The following is an 18,532-nucleotide window of genomic DNA, read 5'->3' as shown; positions in this document are numbered from 1 at the left end:
TGCAACTTGACTAGCTGGTTCTAAAATTTGCATGGGATAGTAAATAAAGACCCAATAATAGCCAACACATTCCTAAAGAATCTGGTGAGTGAATATGACACAGCAAACATCAAGATTTACCATGGAGCTACAAATAACTTTCTTGAATTTCCATTTAGACATCTTTCAACTTAGCCTGCATCTTGGCTAAGGATCCCTTCAGTAGAATACTAAAACCCTGAAAAAAGAAGAAAAAACAACTAGAGCAGTGTTCCAATTTGCTCCTCACCAATTTCTTAGGAACTCAAATGCCTCCATTCAGATCCTTTAAAAAAAACCAAAAATAACGTACTTTCTAACATGTATATATAAAATATAAAATCAAAAATATAAAACATATTATATAATATAAAATATACAACAATAAAATATTTAAAATATATAATATATGGGAATTCCCTGCTGGTGCAGGGGTTAGGACTCGGCACTTTCAGTGCCAGGGCCCAGGTTTGATCCCTGGTGGGGGAACTAAGATCCTGTAAGCCTTGTAGCGCAGCCAAATTTTATATATATGTATGTATGTGTAAATATATATGTATGTGTATGTGTATGTATATATATATATAGACATAAAAGCACAAATAACATACCTTTTAACAGGAAGAAAAACAGAAACCCCAAAAAGCAAACTTTGGGCTACAACCAAGCTTAAATTTTATGGTGTTTTTTTTTTTTTTTTTTTTTGCGGTACGCAGGCCTCTCACTGTTGTGGCCTCTCCCGTTGCGGCGCACAGGCTCTGGAAGCGCAGGCCCAGTGGCCACGGCCCACGGGGCCACGGACCCAGCCGCTCCGCGGCATGTGGGATCTTCCCGGACCCGGGCACGAACCCGCGTCCCCTGCATCGGCAGGCGGACCCTCAACCACTGCGCCACCAGGGAAGCCCCTATGGTGTTTTTAAGCCACAAAACTGAAATTTTTAAAAATGTATGGGGAATTCCCTGGTGGTCCAGTGATTAGGACTTGGGACTTTCACTGCCAAGGCCTGGATTCAATCCCTAGTCAGGGAACTAAGATCCTGCAAGTGGCATGGCATGGCATGGCATGGCCAAAAAAAAAAAATTATGAAATTTTATTAACCCCAAGAAGTCCCAGAACCCTTAGGGTCATTTTCCTATTCTTTCTTTCTTTCTTTCTCTCTCTCACTCCCTTTTTACCTCTGAATTACAAGTGGTTGAACATCTTTGAGTAATCTGACATCAATAAACTCACACGCAAGTTGTCATCTTGGCGACAGAGTTTTAATTCAATATGTTTAATCTTCAAAATGAGTTAAGTCAGAAATGTTGTCAACCAACAATAGAGCTAAGTAATTGCATGCGATAGTAATTACCCCCAATTTAAGAATCACAACTGGGACTTCCTTGGCGGTCCAGTGGTTAAGACGCCGCGCTTCCACTGCAGGGGGCGAAGGTTTGATCCCTGGTGGGAGAACTAAGATCCTGAATGCCGCGCAGTACAGCCAAAAAAAAAAAAAAAAAAATCACAACTAAGAACTTTCCATGTAAAAGTCAGAAAGCCTGACAACAAGAGTTCTTGAAATCTAGGTAGGACATAAGCTTGATTCACAGTCATAGATTTTTTCCACCATAGGTGCAACAGAGAGAAGACATGTATTATTCATAACAAGCATACTTCTGTAATGCTCCTTTTCTCATTAGGAAATACTGTAGGTGTACAGGACTTTTTTTCCCCACACAAATTAACTCAGCATCTAAGAAAATGAGTAAAAGAATGGGATAGAGTAATTGGCAAGTGAACATGTATGCACAGATCAAATAAGTAAAACACGATGGCTTACAAATTTTGAAAACCTGAAGAGAAATATCAGGTTTTTATATAAATATATTAAAGAACTATTTCCCTCAAAAAAGGAGGGAAATAAGTAACTTAAAGATACTGATAAATTCTAGGTAGGGCAAGGGGGACAAGACAGGAAGTATAACCCAATATTTCCACTGCTAGACACATAACCAAGAACAATTATTGGAGACACACAACATTCTTCCCTGCAGCTCTGCAGCCCCAAGGTATGTGGCCATACTTGGTAGCCCTGCTGCCAGTCCTTTAATAAAAGCCCCGTTTGAAGTTATCAGAAGCTAACACTTTTGTGTGTGTGTACACAGTTTTACTATATGAGGTTTCCAGGAATGCAGCCAGCAGATAAATCAAGTGTGCTTTCACACACTTTCACTGATTCTACAAATACTGAGAGCCTGCCATGGGTATAAATGCTGGAAGGTGGGTACATACAGTAGTGGGAATCTTAATAAATTCTAGTTCCTTCAGTTTTCTCAGTGAAGTAGGAAGCAAGGCCATCAGCTGAAAATGATGATGGAAGCAGAACTACTGATAGGTCTGAGGGGAGAGGAACAGATGAAAGAATGAATGAACCAAGAAAATATAGGAAGATTGCCAGGCTCCAAAGAGGACCCACTTGAAGGTCAGGAATTTAAAATGAAATCAGTTAGAGGTTTTGTGTTTTTCTCCATCCACCTTCAGTTGCACTGGTGCAAGTGCAGGGTAGGCAGAGTTCGATTAACTAGGATTACATTTTATCAAATGAGAACCACAAAGGAAAAGTGAGGAGGGAGAAGAGAATTAAAAATGAATGTAAGGGTGTGATTGACTGACTAGGATATTTAAACTCAGACAAGAGGGATAACGGGACAGTTAAAACTTAAATGAATTGGATGTCACATGGGGTGGTCAATCTCTTTAAGATGGTATAGTCAAAGAAATAAGGTTCAGAATTTATAGTCACAGAATATCACAACCACCAACAGTAATGCCGCTGGTGAAGTCTGAATAACGAGCAACCACATACCTGTAGTGGTCTGAATCGGCATTTATAGCAATATGTACTGATGCAGCCATCTGACTAGCATTATGTCTTCTTGGGTAGTCAGGCTGGCACATTTACATATTGAAACATTTTATCTCATTATAAATTATGTGTAATTTTCCTTTATAGTACAGTTAGGTCATTATTGGGATTTTTTTTAATGATGTGTATTGAGTATTACCTATAAATTTTATTTCAGGATTGTAAAGGGGGCATTAAAAGAAGGCACTGGATCTGACAGGGTTCAGAATCACCACCCTACAGAAACTCTCATGCACACGTACAAGGTGACAATGCAAAAGGACAATGCGAACAGGAAAAAGTTAAAAACAACCTGGATGTTCTTCCTATGTGGCAGGTAAAAGGAAGAGACAACATGCATATAAAGATATACTTCAAACTAAAAAATAGTATATTGTAAGAAATTGATGGTTTATAAGATATACAATCAAGGTGATGTTAACATTGAAAAGTATCATCCTTCAAATGGCAAAAGAGCTGTGATTTTGGATTACAAGACTTGAAATCCTAGCACATTACTAGCCCAGCACTAGTTATAATATAAATGGTACTTACTGTTTTCTCCATTTTTAGGGTCAACTTGTTATAGTTGCAGGTAGATAAAATAAAAAAGTCAGAGTAGAGCTGACAAATGATAGGATATTGAAGAGGTTTACAAAGTACAGAAAAGGAAAGGAAAATCCTGATCTCCCTTGGTTTAAGTACTCCACCAATATACCAGGTCTAGGACCTATGCCAAGATACTTTTATCTTCTTTTCTACAAAATGAGGAAATAGTACTGACTTTCTAAGGCCACCTTAAAGATTAAAACGAGATAATGGAAACAAAGCACTTGAGACAATGCCTGATACTCACTAAGGACTTTTAAAATGGTGGGTATCATATTTAACTGCATTTTATAAGGGACAATTTATTGCTGTAGTACCATTTTAAAATTTGGGAACTCATGAAATCACAGGACTATCCTTACCAAAGTCAAACACCAGAGCATATATATTTTATATAATATACATACCTATTCCCACATTTTTAATCTTCAATTATGATTTCTCCACTGGGATGAAGACCCCAACCGTCCATTTAACATCTCAACTTGGATGTCAAACGACCTTCTCAAACCTAACTTTTTACTTCCTTCACCCAACTTGTTTTCTGTCTTCCCCATTTCAGTAAACACCACCCTCTATTGGTGCTCAAGCAACGCAACTACCCCTAACTGCTCTCTCTCAATGCTCATATTCAATGCAAGAGGAGGTGCTATTGGCTTTACCACCAAGTCACATACCAAATCTTCCACTTCTCAGTACTGCCACTGCTACCAAACAAGCCTTAGCCACCATCGCTCTCCTTCTTCTTTTGCTGCTTTACTGTCCACTGCCCACAAAGCAGCCAACCCTCTACATAAAAACCTCCGCCAATTTAGAATAAAATCCTACAAAGCTCTTCCTACCTGCCTCCTCAACTTCACCTTTCTGAACACCTCACTCACTTGTAAACTCTAGCCATGCTGGCCTTCTTTATGTTCCTCCACAGAACTAGGTTCTCTGCATTTGCAGTTTCCTCTCCCTAAAGGCATTCTTCATTCCTGTATTTCTTTCCTGTCTGTACCCAAATTTCACCTCACTTCCTTTACTTCCAAAATAGTCTCATCTTCTCCTCATTCTTTCACATCAGTTGATTTACAAACACTTGTTCTTGAAACTATTCAATTTTTATACCTATCTGTCTCCAAGACAGCAGTGATCTCACTCTTCCCTCCTTTAAATCGCTCTCTCAGTGAGGTCTTCAATGACCAACTATTTAAAATTCTGGGCTTCCATGGTGGCGCAGTGGTTGAGAGTCCGCCTGCCGGTGCAGAGGACACGGGTTCGTGCCCCGGTCTGGGGGGATCCCACATGCCGCGGAGCGGCTGGGCCCGTGAGCCATGGCCGCTGAGCCTGTGCGTCCGGAGCCTGTGCTTCGCAACGGGAGAGGCCACAGCAGTGAGAGGCCTGCGTACCGCAAAAAATACAATAAAATTCCAACATCTGCATCCTGCCCAACACTCCTATTCCCTTCACTGCTTTTCTCCAAAGCATTTACCACCATCTAACATACTACAGATTTTAGTTATTTTATCTTGTTTATTCCTTTGCCCCCATGAGAATCTAAGCAAGGATTTCAGTCTTTTTTTCACTATTGTATCCCAAGTGCCCAGAAGATTGTCTGCACATGGTAGGTCCTCAATTAATATCCAAATGAAGCTGAATGAATAAGGCTTTCTAGTCTTGTTCACAGCTGGGTCTTCAATATCTGGAATAATACCCAGCATATAAGTATAGTCACTCATATTCACTGTTATTAAGAAACTCAAATTCTTAAGTACTATCAAATCCAAAGAAAAACTATATTTTGTTCAGCATAACTTGAAATTTAAGTACACTTCTATTTGTATGTATGTTCAAAAACTTCCATGATACACTTTTTTTCAAAGATTTAAATAGGGCTTCCCTGGTGGCGCAGTGGTTGAGAGTCCGCCTGCCGATGCAGGGGACACAGGTTCATGCCCCGGTCCAGGAAGATCCCACATGCCGCGGAGCAGCTGGGCCCGTGAGCCATGGCCACTGAGCCTGTGCGTCCGGAGCCTGTGCTCCACAACGGGAGAGGCCACAACAGTGAGAGGCCCGCATACCGAAAAAAAAAAGAAAAAAAAAAAAAGATTTAAATATGCATTTCAGGGCCTCCCTGGTGGCGCAGTGGTTGAGAGTCCGCCTGCCGATGCAGGGGGTGCGGGTTCGTGCCCCGGTCTGGGAGGATCCCATACGCCGCGGAGCGGCTGGGCCCGTGAGCCATGGCTGCTGAGCCTGCGCATCCGGAGCCTGTGCTCCGCAACGGGAGAGGCCACAACAGTGAGAGGCCCGCATACCACAAAAAAAAAAAAAAAAAAAAAAAAAAAAAAAAAAAAATATGCATTTCATCTTGAGTAAAAAATGATGACCTAGCTTGGTAACTTAGTTTATAAATCCCAAATAAACTAATTAGAATGCCCTCTCCCTAACAATGTCAGAAAAGCTCTTATATTACAGAATTCAGTAGAAAGGAGAGAACTAATGATTCAAGGAGAGATCAGAATTAATGAATTAATGTCCTTGAGAAGGCAAGAGGGCATGGGATACACATGCCTTCATACCCATGTGGGGGGATTGGTAGAAGTGGGAAAGATAGATAATTTGTTCACTATAACAGAGAAGACAGAGTTATATGGGCACAGCTACAAGGAAGTATGTAGGTGAGGATGTGGGAGCTCTCTTCGGATTTCTGAAATTGTCTCAGGCTATAGTATCTACAGAGGAGCATGGAGAGAATGTGTAGTAAAGAGATAAGAACTTGAGTCAGATCCCTGAAGGATTCTAACTCTTAAGGATCAGTTAAAGGAAAAACATAACACTGAGTAGAAGCACTGCTTAGAGACAAAAAAGAAAAAACAGGATACTGTGGTATCACAGAAGCCAAAAATACGTTTCAAGAGATGGGACTGCTTAACTGCCATTCACTGATGGTACATCTGAGGAGTGAAATGGCCCAAAGCCAATTCAACCACAGCCAGCATAGAGGTGACACATCAACCTTCACTTGGGAAGGATAGCAAGCATTACCAAAGAGCCAACTTTCTACAGCAGCCTAGGCTGTAACACAAAATCAACTATCTTGAGTGTGTATGCTCTTCTTACAGTGTAAGTAAATTTAGCTTGTTTCTTCCAAAGAAATAAGACTAATCCCCTAAACAGTAATGACATATTCTTAAATATTAACTTGTCCCAAAGTTTTTAAAAATAATAAAGAGATAGTATATAATGGAGCACTGAAGTGATTAATTCTCAAACTGTCTATTATTCTTGTAAAAAGTCAAACCCTTCCAAAACTCATATAAGTTCCACCATTAAATCTACATAATAATTTTAGAGTTTGCTTTTCTTCTCCATGATGATAATGCTTTCAAAGTACAGCCTATTCGCTGGGTTATAAGTATCTATTACTAAGAAGAATCACTTCATCCACAGGACGTTTGGGCCAACATTTTAAAGCAACACTGCCACCAGAAGACTAGAAAGAAAAGTTACTGCCAAAAACCACAGTTCAGGCTGATTACAGAATATTTACCTGGTCTCCCAACTTGGCTACATTACAACCTGCCTACTACCGGCTCTTCAGAAACACTCATTCCTTCTTGTACCTCATCCTTTTATTTTTTGTCAGCATCAGCTAACCTGCTACGGCACGGTTTCAAATCCGAGTCAGTCCTCAACTGCGGCAAAACAAAATGACAGCATTCAACTGCCTTCCGTCGGCCATAACGAAAAGCAAATAAATAATGCCATGAGGTCAGCATCTTTTCATTAGATTTAACAGTAAACTTAATCAGGCACGCTATTAAGCTCTAAAGATGCCTTAGACACGAAAAGCACAACCTTCCAGACACACACACACACACACACACAAACTATATAAGAAAAAAAGAAACAGGCGATTAAGTAGGATAAAAATCACTAATGAACAGGGATTAACTTGACATCTTTCAACTTAAAATTTGTATCCTCATGTCCTACGTCTTGGTCTGGGTAGTGTTTACATAGGTACGTACAAATGTAAAACGCCTTCGAACCTTTTAGGCATGTAAATGATCACTGGTTTTTAAAAATACGTGATGAAACATTATATCCTATTGACAAGGAACTCCGCACGGTGCGGTGTCACGGAATCGCTGAATTTGTCACTGTTCACAATTGTGGAAAAAGTTGGTCGTGGTGGGAAGTCGGTCTCCGGCTCGAGTTCGGGTGGGGGCACGTCGGGGGACCCCGAGTTCGCGAGGCGGTTCCGAGGTGCCCGACGCACCCCCGGGGGCTCGCCCCGCCGGCCTCGCACATCCGTGATTAAAGGGCCGACGGGGGAGGGCGTGCCCGGCCAGGCCGCGCCGCCGCCGCTTACCCGGTAGTTGCTCGAACCCACCCAGCCGGTGAGAGCGTCGACCGTCCTGCCCAGACAGCCTAGGTCCTCGTCCAGGTCTGGGATGGCGCCGGGGACGCCGAGGTAGAGCAGCAGCTCCTGGCCGACCTGCAGGCGGCCGCCGACGTCCTTCTGCTGCACCTGGGCGCTGAAGTACTCCATGCAGCGGGGCTCCATGGCCGCGACCGCTCGCCCGCCCGTGAGGGACCAACTTTCGCCGAGCGCCGCCCAGCCGCCAGCGCGGGGCCCCACGGGAACGGGAGGGACGCGCTGGGTCCGGCCGAGGTGCGGCTCGCGGGGCGCGGCGGGTGCAGCGTCAGGCGCGGATCGGCCCCCAAACTAGTCAAACTCGGCGCCCCCCGCGCCCCAACCCGCTTCAGAGGCCGCGGCCGCCGGCGACGTCAACGCGCGCGTGACGTCAGCGCGACGCCGGCGGGCGAGCGCCCGCCCGCCTGTCCAGACTCTAGCTTCGCGGAGGAGGCGGGGGCGGGGGGGCGGGGGCGGAGGTGGAGGCGGGGGCGGGAACCGTTGTGGACAGTGGGACGTCTGCGGGGAATTGGGGTCGGACTGTGTTGGCACCCCCGGGAAGCCGACAGTTCTCTGCAACCCGCCATCTCAGCAGCCTGCCCTCGCCCTGTAAAATCGAGAACACTTTCAGGTTTTCCTCCACTTGAAACCAATGCTTGGGAAAGTTTCTGGTACTTGGAATTCCACTTTCCCAGCCCCACTCCCGGTATTTTGGGTTTGTTTTGTTGTGGTGGTGGTTGTTGTTTTACTTTGTAGAATACACTTCCTTATTTAAAAAACAAAAAACAAACACCATGACTCCTGCTTCTGGTTGGGTCACCATGTGATGCTTTTTTTTTTTTTAACTAAGGTTTAATTTGCATAGTAAAATGCACAGATTTTAAGTGTTCAGTCCATGTGCTTTGGCAAATGTATTCACCAATGTGAAGAGCTGCCATCCTTAAGAAGTTGGAGCACGTTTTCATCACCCTAGGAAGTTCGAGGAACATCCCAGTCAATAACCACTGCCTTGCCAAGCATTTCTAATCGGATTTCTATCACTGTAGCATAGGTTTCCCTGTTCTTTAATTTCACGTGACTTCACACAGTTTGTACTCTTATTGACTCGGGCTTCTTTCTTTCTTTAGCATATACGTTTTAAGGCTGATCCACTGCTGTTGGTGTGTCAGTAATCCCTTTTTATTGCTGAGCAGTATTCCATATATGGAAGAACCACAGTTCGTGACCCAGTCACCTGTTTATAGACAGGTGAGTTGTTTCATTTTTCAGTTTTCCAGCTGTAACCAGCTATAACCATTAGTGTACAAGTCATTGTGCAGAGACAGGGTTTCATTTCTCTTGGGTAAATACCAAGGACTGGAATTACTAGGTCGTATGAGAAGTGTATGTTTAACTTTAGAAGAAACTGCCAAACTGTTTTCCAAAGTGGCTGGACCATGTTACACTCCCACCAGAAGTTCTCGGAAGTTCCAGTTGCTCCACATCCTCCACAATATTTGGTATGGTTGGGGTAATTAGTTTTAGCCATTTTAGTGTGTGTAAACTGGTCTATAATATATTCTAAATGCACATTGGGGACTTCTCTGGCAGTCCAGTGGTTAGGACTCCGCGCTTCCACTGCAGGAGGTGCTGGTTTGATCCTTAGTCAGGGAACTAAGATTCCACATGCCCTGCGGTGTGGCCTAAAATAAATAAATAAATAAAAATTAAAAAAAATAAATGCACATTGTGTTTAGCTTCCTGCCAATTATTTCCAGCCACAATTTAATAATTATTTTATGTATCTGTCTCCTCTATTACACAGAAAGCTCCAAGATCATTTGTGTTTTCCCTTGGATGGTGCTTGGCAAATAATGGGCGCTCAATCAATTTAAGTTGAACAAGTGAATGAATGTAATGAAATGCTTGAGATGTTCACAGTAACAAAATAATAACAACAAAAACAATAATAATACACTCTCCAGATTCAAAGAAACCTCTCTTCTGTGTTTACTCTGAGGTTTTTTCTATATTTCTCTGTTTCTCTTTGTATTGTAATGTAAAGTTTCTTCCATCTTTAATTGACTGTAATCTCCCTGCAATTTGGCCTCAATCAAGTAAACTGTAGTAACTGTTCCTTGAGTGTCTAAAGGTTCTGTTCATAAGGGTTACAGAAAAATATTAAAAAAGGGTCCAATCCAAAGAAGTTTGTTTTCTAATTGCCAGGGACCAGGTGCAGTATGTGGTGCAGAAAAAAAAAAAAATGTAGGAGGCTCTGGATTCTAGGTTCAGCCCCACCTGTCCCTGTGACCAAAAGTTACTGCTGCCCTAAGCCCTCTGTTGTCTCCATTCACCTTTCTGAACCTGTGTAACTCAAGGTCTTTAAGTTGATAACTAAATAATCTTCACGTTATAAAATAATATTATGGCATTTGAGTAACATTGGAAGTACCTATGAAATGTTTAGTAACACTGGTTACTATTACCTATGCATACCCTCTGTGTGTTTCATTAATTCATCGACAAATATCTTCTGAAAGCTCGTTATGTGCTACACACGGTGCCAGGGTCCACAGATACAAAGTTCATTTAGATCTGGTCTCTACCCACAACAAACCTAAGTACAGACAAGAAAATCAACATTCCCAGGATGCGAGGATGGGGTAAGCAGAAGGTATTTGGAAGCCTATATGAGAGGCTTCTTATCTAGATGGCACTGAGAATGGGGGTGGGAGAGGTGTAAAACAGGGAAGGCTTCCTGGAGAGGTTTATGTATAAATTGAGTTTTGAGAATATATAGGAATTAGCTAATTAAAGAAGTGATTTTTTTCATATGCTCCAGCAATCCCACTCCTGGGCATATACCCAGACAAAACTATAATTAGAAAAGATACATGCACCCCTATGTCCATAGCAGCACTATTTACAACAGCCAAGATGTGGAAACAACCTAAATGTCCATTGACGGATGAATGGATAAAGAAGATGTGGTACATATGTATATACAATGGAATATTACGCACCCTTTAAAAAGAATGAAACAATGCCCTTTGCAGCAACATGGATGGACCTAGAGATGATCATACTAAGCAAAGTAAGCCAGAAAGAGAAAGAGAAATACCACATGGTATCACTTATATGTGGAATCTAAAATAAGACACAAATGAACATATCTACGAAACAAAAACAGACTTACAGATATAGAGAACAGACTTGTGGTTGCCAAGGGGGAGGGGAGGGTGGAGGAGGGAAGGACTGGGAGTTTGGAATTAGCAGATGGAAACTATTACATATAGAATGGATAAACAACAAAGTCCTACTGTAATAGCACATGATTCAACATTCTGTGATATTCAACATTCTGTGATAACCCATAATGGAAAAGAATATGAAAAAGAATATATATATGTATAACTGAGTCACTTTGCTATATAGCAGAAATTAAACACAACATTGTAAATCAACTATACTTCAATAAAATTTTTTAAAGTGTTTTTTTGAGGAATAACATGTTTATCTACAAGATGTAGTCTTGACTATTAAATTTAACATTGTTATTATCATTACACACCTACTATAAAATCTACTTATTTCTCTATAGCACTGTTGTCTGTCCTCAGTTAAATATCGTTAGAACAGAAAGTTCTCAAGTTCACAGCACTTTAGTATCAGTGATTTTTCACAGAACCTTAGACCAAAAGAAACACCTAAGAAATACATCTACTGAATAGTAAGAGCCAAACAATAAGTATTCACATCCTAACATCTTAGTAGGCATTTGAAAAAAAAGTGCATTTTCATTTCGTTCTTAAATAAGCACACATACTTATGAGATATCTGCACCTGTTGGTACACTGCACAATTTCTCAAACCTGGGAATCAGACTGGACACTGCCTGTGGTACATTGCTTCTCATGTAGCACTGGCTTTTTATCACAGCAACCACAGAAAACACAGCCTCGCAAAAATGGCATCAATGAAAGAAATGTACCACAATCTAATGTTGAAACTTCTAACTCCTTGGAGCTAGTAGTTCACTCCATGACAGACAGATGCCAAATATCACCATTTCCTTTTAAAATTCAAGCTATCCTGGAAGGCTCCTGTTGAGTTTATGGCAGCACCCTGGGGTAACTGAGCACACAATTTAGGAATCTTGGCAGACAGATATCTGATGATGCCCAAGTTATCAGAGAGACAAAGAGAACAGGAAATGAAAATAGCAGCTCATAAAGGAAGAAGGCGTGGGTCCAATGAGAACTGGGCTTCACAAACGCCATTGCCTGAAGAGCTCAGCTTGACACGTTAGGTCTTTTAATCCTCGAAGAAACCCTATGTGGAAGGTATTACATCCCCATTTTAAAGATGGAAAAACTAAGGCTCAGAGATTAAGTCTCCAGCCTCACTCATGATTTCAGATTCATGATTTAAAAACAGGATGTCTGGCTTCTCCCAAATAGATAATTTTAAAGAAAAGAAACCAAACAAACAGAAAAGTTTGGAATTTACTACCAAAATAATAACAGTCCTTGTATATTGATATACAACACAGTCTTTCTTCGAATATCCATATAGTATTTCCACTGAGAACCTGCTTTTCTCTGAACTGCTGTTAAATAGATAATTTTAAAGAAAAGAAACCAAACAAACAGAAAAGTTTGGAATTTACTACCAAAATAATAACAGTCCTTGTATATTGATATACAACACAGTCTTTCTTCGAATATCCATATAGTATTTCCACTGAGAACCTGCTTTTCTCTGAACTGCTGTTAAAAAGAAAAGAGCAAGGAGACACAGAAAATGGGTAGAAATATTAGGGGAAAAAACAGCATAAGAAACATCTACGTTTTTTCATAATCAGTCACTAAATGTATCTGGGAGCACAAGTCTATTTTTAACTGGCAACTAGACTGAAATAGATCATTTAAATACAGGAGACTGACTTCCTGACCTATTTGTTCATTATTTATGATAGTGGAAACTTTGAGTTGACTTTCTTCTGACACTGGACTTTATTTTCCACATGGAGACTGACAGACAAATCACGACACTGCTAGTTTGAAACCATACTTCCAATAAATACCCATCAAGAAGGGCATTGTGTTAGGTACTAGAGTGGCAGTGGGGGCACTGTGTGGCTCACCAAAGATAGATCACAATCTCTCCTCAAAGGTTAAGAGGGATATGTACATGAGTGTTCGGAGCAGCTTTATTCATAATAGCCCAAACTGGAAACATCCCAAATATCCACCAACTGGAAAATAGATGACTGTGGTATATAGCCATACAATGGAATTCTACAAGGCAATAAACAACAAACTACTGATACACTCAACAATGAGGATGAATCTCAAAAACACCATGTTGGGCACAAGAAATCAGACCCAAAAGAATATATACTCTGTGATTCTGCTTACGTAAAGTTCTAATACAGGGAAAACCTACTGATGGTGATAAAAATTAGAAGAGGTGTTATCACAAAGAATGGGAGTCGGTGGGTATTGACTAGGAAATTGACTAGGGCCTGAGAGAACTTTCTGCAGTGATGGACATGTTCTATATCTTGACCCGAGTAGTGATCATTGCAGTATATGCATAGGTATCAATTCAACAAGTTGTGCACTTAAGACTAGTACATGGTGTGTTTACTATATGTATATTAAAACTAATAAAAAGTGGGGGAAAAAAGTTAAAACTAAAGAATTAAAAGGAAAATAAGGGATAAAAGAGTTATAGTCTATTGCAGGGCTATCCAATAGAAATATAATACATATGTGACCATAAAATATTAATATATGTAATTAATTTTTTTTCTAGTAGCCACAGTTTGAAAAGTAAAAAGAAATAAGTGAAGTTATATTTAGTAATATATAGATTATATTTCATATTTTATTTAATGATGTTTTAAAACAAGATTGAATAAAGTTATAGGTGATGTTTTCTTACATTGTATATTTAATAATTTTATTTATTATATTTAATATTTTATTAATATTCAAATGTTATTTAGAACTGTGATCCAAATGAAAATTGTTATTAAAATGTTTTATATATTAGACAGTCCAGGTCTATTGAAAATAGCACCAATTTAGAATTAGAAAACTCAAGTTCTGATATTACTAGCTGTGTAAACTTAAGTTATCTGTTAACTTCTCTGAGCTCCAGTGTTTCAGTGGAAATAAAGGAAATTAGGGGGAGTTCCCTGGTGGCCCAGTGGTTAGGACTCAGCGCTTTCATTGCCAGGGCTCGGGTTCAATCCCTGGTCAGGGAACTAAGATCCATGTGCTGCAGTCATAAATAAATAAATAAAGGAAATCAGTAATGACTGTAGGGCGAGAGGCTCCTACGTAAGTCTCACATATGTCTTGTTGGGTATGCCAAGAAAGCAAGGCCCTAACTGTTACCAACCAGGGTTCTTGGCCTTCCTTAATCAACAGAAATTGATAAGGGGCCATACAAGAAATCAGGCAAGGCTTTATTGGGGCCCCTGCTGCAGCAGGGGGGAGCAAAAACAAGTAACAGGTGCCCTTGCTCACTCCCCCAGGGGGGCGAGCAGGTTCCTTATATGGGGTGAGGGTAGGGGTATGTCATGGGTTGGGCTGTAGGGTTGGCTTAGGTGGTCTGCCCACCCCTTTGGTGGTGTTGTGTGCAGGGGGCATGTGCAGTATGCTGCTTTTGCTCCCGACACACGGTTTTTGCTCCTGACTCTTCAGAAGTGGCAGTTGGGTTTTTTGGTCTTTTTGTATCTTATTGTCTATAATTTGCCCCAGTTGCACATGGGCACAGTTATTTTTAGTCCCTCACAGTTTCTCTGTATTTTGTTGCTCAAGGAGACATTTGTCCAGGTGCAAGCACTGCAGTAAGGGGTCCCAGGTCCCAGGTCCCAGTTTGTCTCGTGGCCTCTCTTTACCTGGTATGTTTTCAGTGAGCAACCTTGAGGGATGAAATAATGTCTCCCTCCAAGACAAAAAACAGGTTTACTTAGTGCTTGCTCTAAAATGGAGGATTCTCCAGCTTCTGTTTCTCTCCTGTAACACAACCCCATGAAATCTGGGAGACAAAGGGGAACCTTTGCAAACAAGAAGCTTACACTGCGTATTTTGCCATGAGTAGAAAAGGCCTTTGTCTCTGACCCAGAAGTCTTGAGTCTTCTGTTAGCATCTATGAAACAGCAAAAGGCCAAGTTATTAGCTTGTAAGTAAGGTAAAATCAAATGCCATCACCCACCACAAAGACTTTTTTTTCATTTTTCAGTAAAAATCAAATGAAATCCATTGAGAAGTGGATACAAAAAGAAAATATATGAAAAAGAATATATATATGTATAACTGAATCACTTTGCTGTACGGCAGAAATTAACACAACATTGTAAATCAACTATACTTCAGTAAAACTTTTTAAAAAAAAGATTCCATCAATGTAGTAAATATTTGAAAAACAACATTAGGTGGCATACAATTAACCCCTAGACAAATGAAACACAGTAATAAGGAAGTCCAGCTAAAAAGATCAGACAAAACTTCACAGGTTGCTCTGGAAATTAATGATGAAATAGACCTACCTGTCCCAGCAATATTTGTTGTAAAATTATTTCTATGAGTAAATATTTTCTCATAAATTTCCAATATAAGAAAGTCAAAAGTGGATTCCCAATGAGCAGAATGCTTTGTTGAAGAAAGGGGCTAAGAGTTAAAATGGTGATCAGTTTCAAGATGAATTGAGAGCTACAGAGTTTCTATCACCCTGCCTATTAGGAAGGCTCTACCCAACTGTACCACCAATGGCTTCAATTCTCCTAACTTCCCACTATGACCCTGGGGTACAGAAGGACTTATTTATGTAATACTTCAAATGGGAAATACCTTTGGTTTTCCTACTATTTTTAAGAATTTGAGTTAAGTTCTCTAAGGGATAACTCAAATCCAGAAGGAACTTAAATGCTTCTTGGGGAGAAGAATTTAACTCCAAACTTTCAACTCCAAAAATATATATGTTACCATGGTAAATGTGGGAATAGTCATAAATGGGTATGGTCCAAGGTAGGAAATATTATTCTCACATGGCAGATTTAAGAGACACTCTTTTAGATAGGAGCAAATGAGGCGAGTGGGAGTATGGATGTGATTTCAGCAAGGAGAAGCAGAGAAGGGATCCCAGGGGCAAGAAGGAATCTGGATGTAGAGGCAGGAAATGCCAGGCTGAGCTCAGCAATCATGGCCGGGCCAGTTTGGCTGGTTCCTGGCACCTATATGGAGGAGTTCTTGTCAGAATTTTTAAGCCCTAAAAATGTTTTGTCACATACATTCAATAAGGAAAATAAACAATATCCCACTTTTTCATGGCAGCCAATCTTATTTTCATAAAAGCCTGGAAAAATGTAAAATTTTATGTGTAATGAATGATAGGAAATTTTGATGGTTTGATATTATCAGGGTGTCCAGTGATGTTTTCCCATCCAATACATCAAAGGTGAGTTAGCCTGTGCTAAGAAAGCCCTGAAAATATCGCTGGGAGGCATTGCATTAATGTAAGACTTCTTGCCCAGTCCACAAGGATACACCCAACCAGTATTTTCAAAAATAAATTTCCCACCTTATAAAACTGTTTTTAATTTTTTGTGTGTGTGATAAAGAAAAAAGATCTACTAACTCCCATAAAATCAATTCCTGCTCAGTTGCTTCTGACTGGATATTTTGTTACAAGTGGCACTTTTTCATTTCATTTAGCAGTGAGTTTTCTAAGAAAAAAAGCACCAGAAAGTTTCTGTTCTGAAACTCTGGTTTCTGCCTGATTGTCTTTACTAGTTATTACTAGTTATTAATTACTGAGTAACAAATTACCTCAATTTAATGGTTGAAAACAGCAATATATATTCAAAATCTCACAGATTCTGGTGGCCAGGAATTTGAGAGCAGCTTAGTTGGATGTCTTTGCTCAGGCTCTTTCAGGAAGCTGCATTTAAGACGTCAGCCAGGGCTGCTGTCATCTGAAGGCTTGACAGGGTTGGAGAATCTCTCTTCGAGGTGGCTCATGCCCATAGTTGTGGGCAGGAGGCCTCAGCTCCTCACTGCATTAATTTCTCCATAGGGCTGCTTGATTGTCTTCATGACATGGCAGCAGACTTTTTCCAAAGTCAGAGATCCAAGACAACAGAGAAAGTGACAATGTCTTTTATGGCCTCTTCTCAGAAGTCACACTTCATCATTTCTCCAATAGTCTTATTATTTACAGAGATGTGGGAGGGGACAATACTAGGGCATGAAAACTGAAGGCAAGAATGGGGATTATTCTGGAAGCTGATACCACACTATCTTTAATTGTAATACTTTAAAAATATTGATAATTGTATTTTCAAATGGGAACAGGAGTCAATAGTGAAAAGGAGTAAGTTTTAATAGTAAGTTTGAAACAGTGAGAACAGGAGAAATTCAGAAAAACCTGAAATTATTGAAGTTACTGACAGCTCACAACTACCCAAATTTCCCTGTGCTTATTTTGACAGTGATGTATTCCAATCATCATTTTAACAAGCCAAAATCCATCTAAAATGTAGACAGATACAATCAGATGTTTAATACAAATTCTATTATTGTGGATGCGTGAATGAGACTAAAGGTTTGTATATGGTTTTTGAGAAAACTGAGTAATAATTGCCTGGAACCATTATATTTGATGTGACATTTAAAAATCAAATTTGCAAACAATTTTTAACCATAAAGAAAGAAGCCCTGGCTACAGCATTACAATAAAATTCACACATCAATTAAAAATTTCATAAAGCTCCCAGACTGACTTTTTAATTACCTTGGAAACTGATGTTTATTTTAAAAATATGAAAAATTGGTGACATGCTACATGGTAGATACTTCCAAATCTGTTTAGGTCAAAAGAGGTTGCCAATCTGGAAAATGTGTTCTTATAAAAATAGCACAGTTGGGCTTCCCTGGTGGCGCAGTGGTTGAGAGTCCGCCTGCCGATGCAGGGGACACGGGTTCGTGCCCCGGTCCGGGAGGATCCCACATGCCGCGGAGCGGCTGGGCCCGTGAGCCATGGCCGCTGAGCCTGCGCGTCCGGAGCCTGTGCTCCGCAACGGGAGAGGCCACAACAGTGAGAGGCCCGCGTACCGCCAAAAAAAAAAAAAAAGCACAGTTAATAAACACACCTGAGTATGATTTTTTTTAGTCATATGTAATCCAGTTCTTTTTCCTATAGTTGAGTGAATGCACGGTTGTTATTAATTAGGAAATTGTTTACTATATATGGAATGGTGATGTCTGTGAAGATGTGTGTTGATAAAATAACTGTTGAAAATATTTTCAACCAAATACCACACAGCATTTTCTGGAAATAAAAGTATGGGAATATGCAGAGATGAAGCCGAATATATTATGGACGGAACTCCAGAAGTGGTAACCCACATCAAGTCTCCTGCTACAAGAACACGTTTTTGCAAATAATCTGTTTTTGTATTTTTTCAAGGGCTAGTAAAGAAGTAAACGTTGCTTTAAAAAAAATAGCGGTTTGATCATTTCTTCTTTTGAATAAAATTTATAATGAACATGTTGATTTTGAAAGCTTTCTTTACTATGCAGATGCACACTGGCTTAGTCAGGAGTAGCAGCTGGTCAAAGTTTTC

General features: G+C 40.3%; 1 protein-coding gene across 11 annotated transcripts in view; it reads right to left on the bottom strand.

The window, feature by feature from the left end:
* Positions 1-8,273, bottom strand: part of CLASP2 (cytoplasmic linker associated protein 2) — a gene marked incomplete at both ends in the record, with an annotated part of 179,389 nt that extends 171,116 nt beyond the window's left edge. For all 11 annotated transcript variants that reach the window (XM_079712231.1, XM_079712234.1, XM_079712222.1 and 8 more), the window contains one exon: positions 7,870-8,273. In XM_079712231.1, the coding sequence (XP_079568357.1) occupies positions 7,870-8,064 (195 nt within the window). The remainder of the gene's footprint in view (positions 1-7,869) is intronic.
* Positions 8,274-18,532: the final 10,259 nt, after the last annotated feature.

Source organism: Hyperoodon ampullatus (assembly GCF_949752795.1).
Source record: "Hyperoodon ampullatus genome assembly, chromosome: 10".
Lineage (NCBI taxonomy): Eukaryota > Metazoa > Chordata > Mammalia > Artiodactyla > Ziphiidae > Hyperoodon > Hyperoodon ampullatus.
The sequence above is the reverse complement of the archived record's forward strand: the minus strand, read 5'-3'. Positions and strand labels throughout refer to the sequence as shown.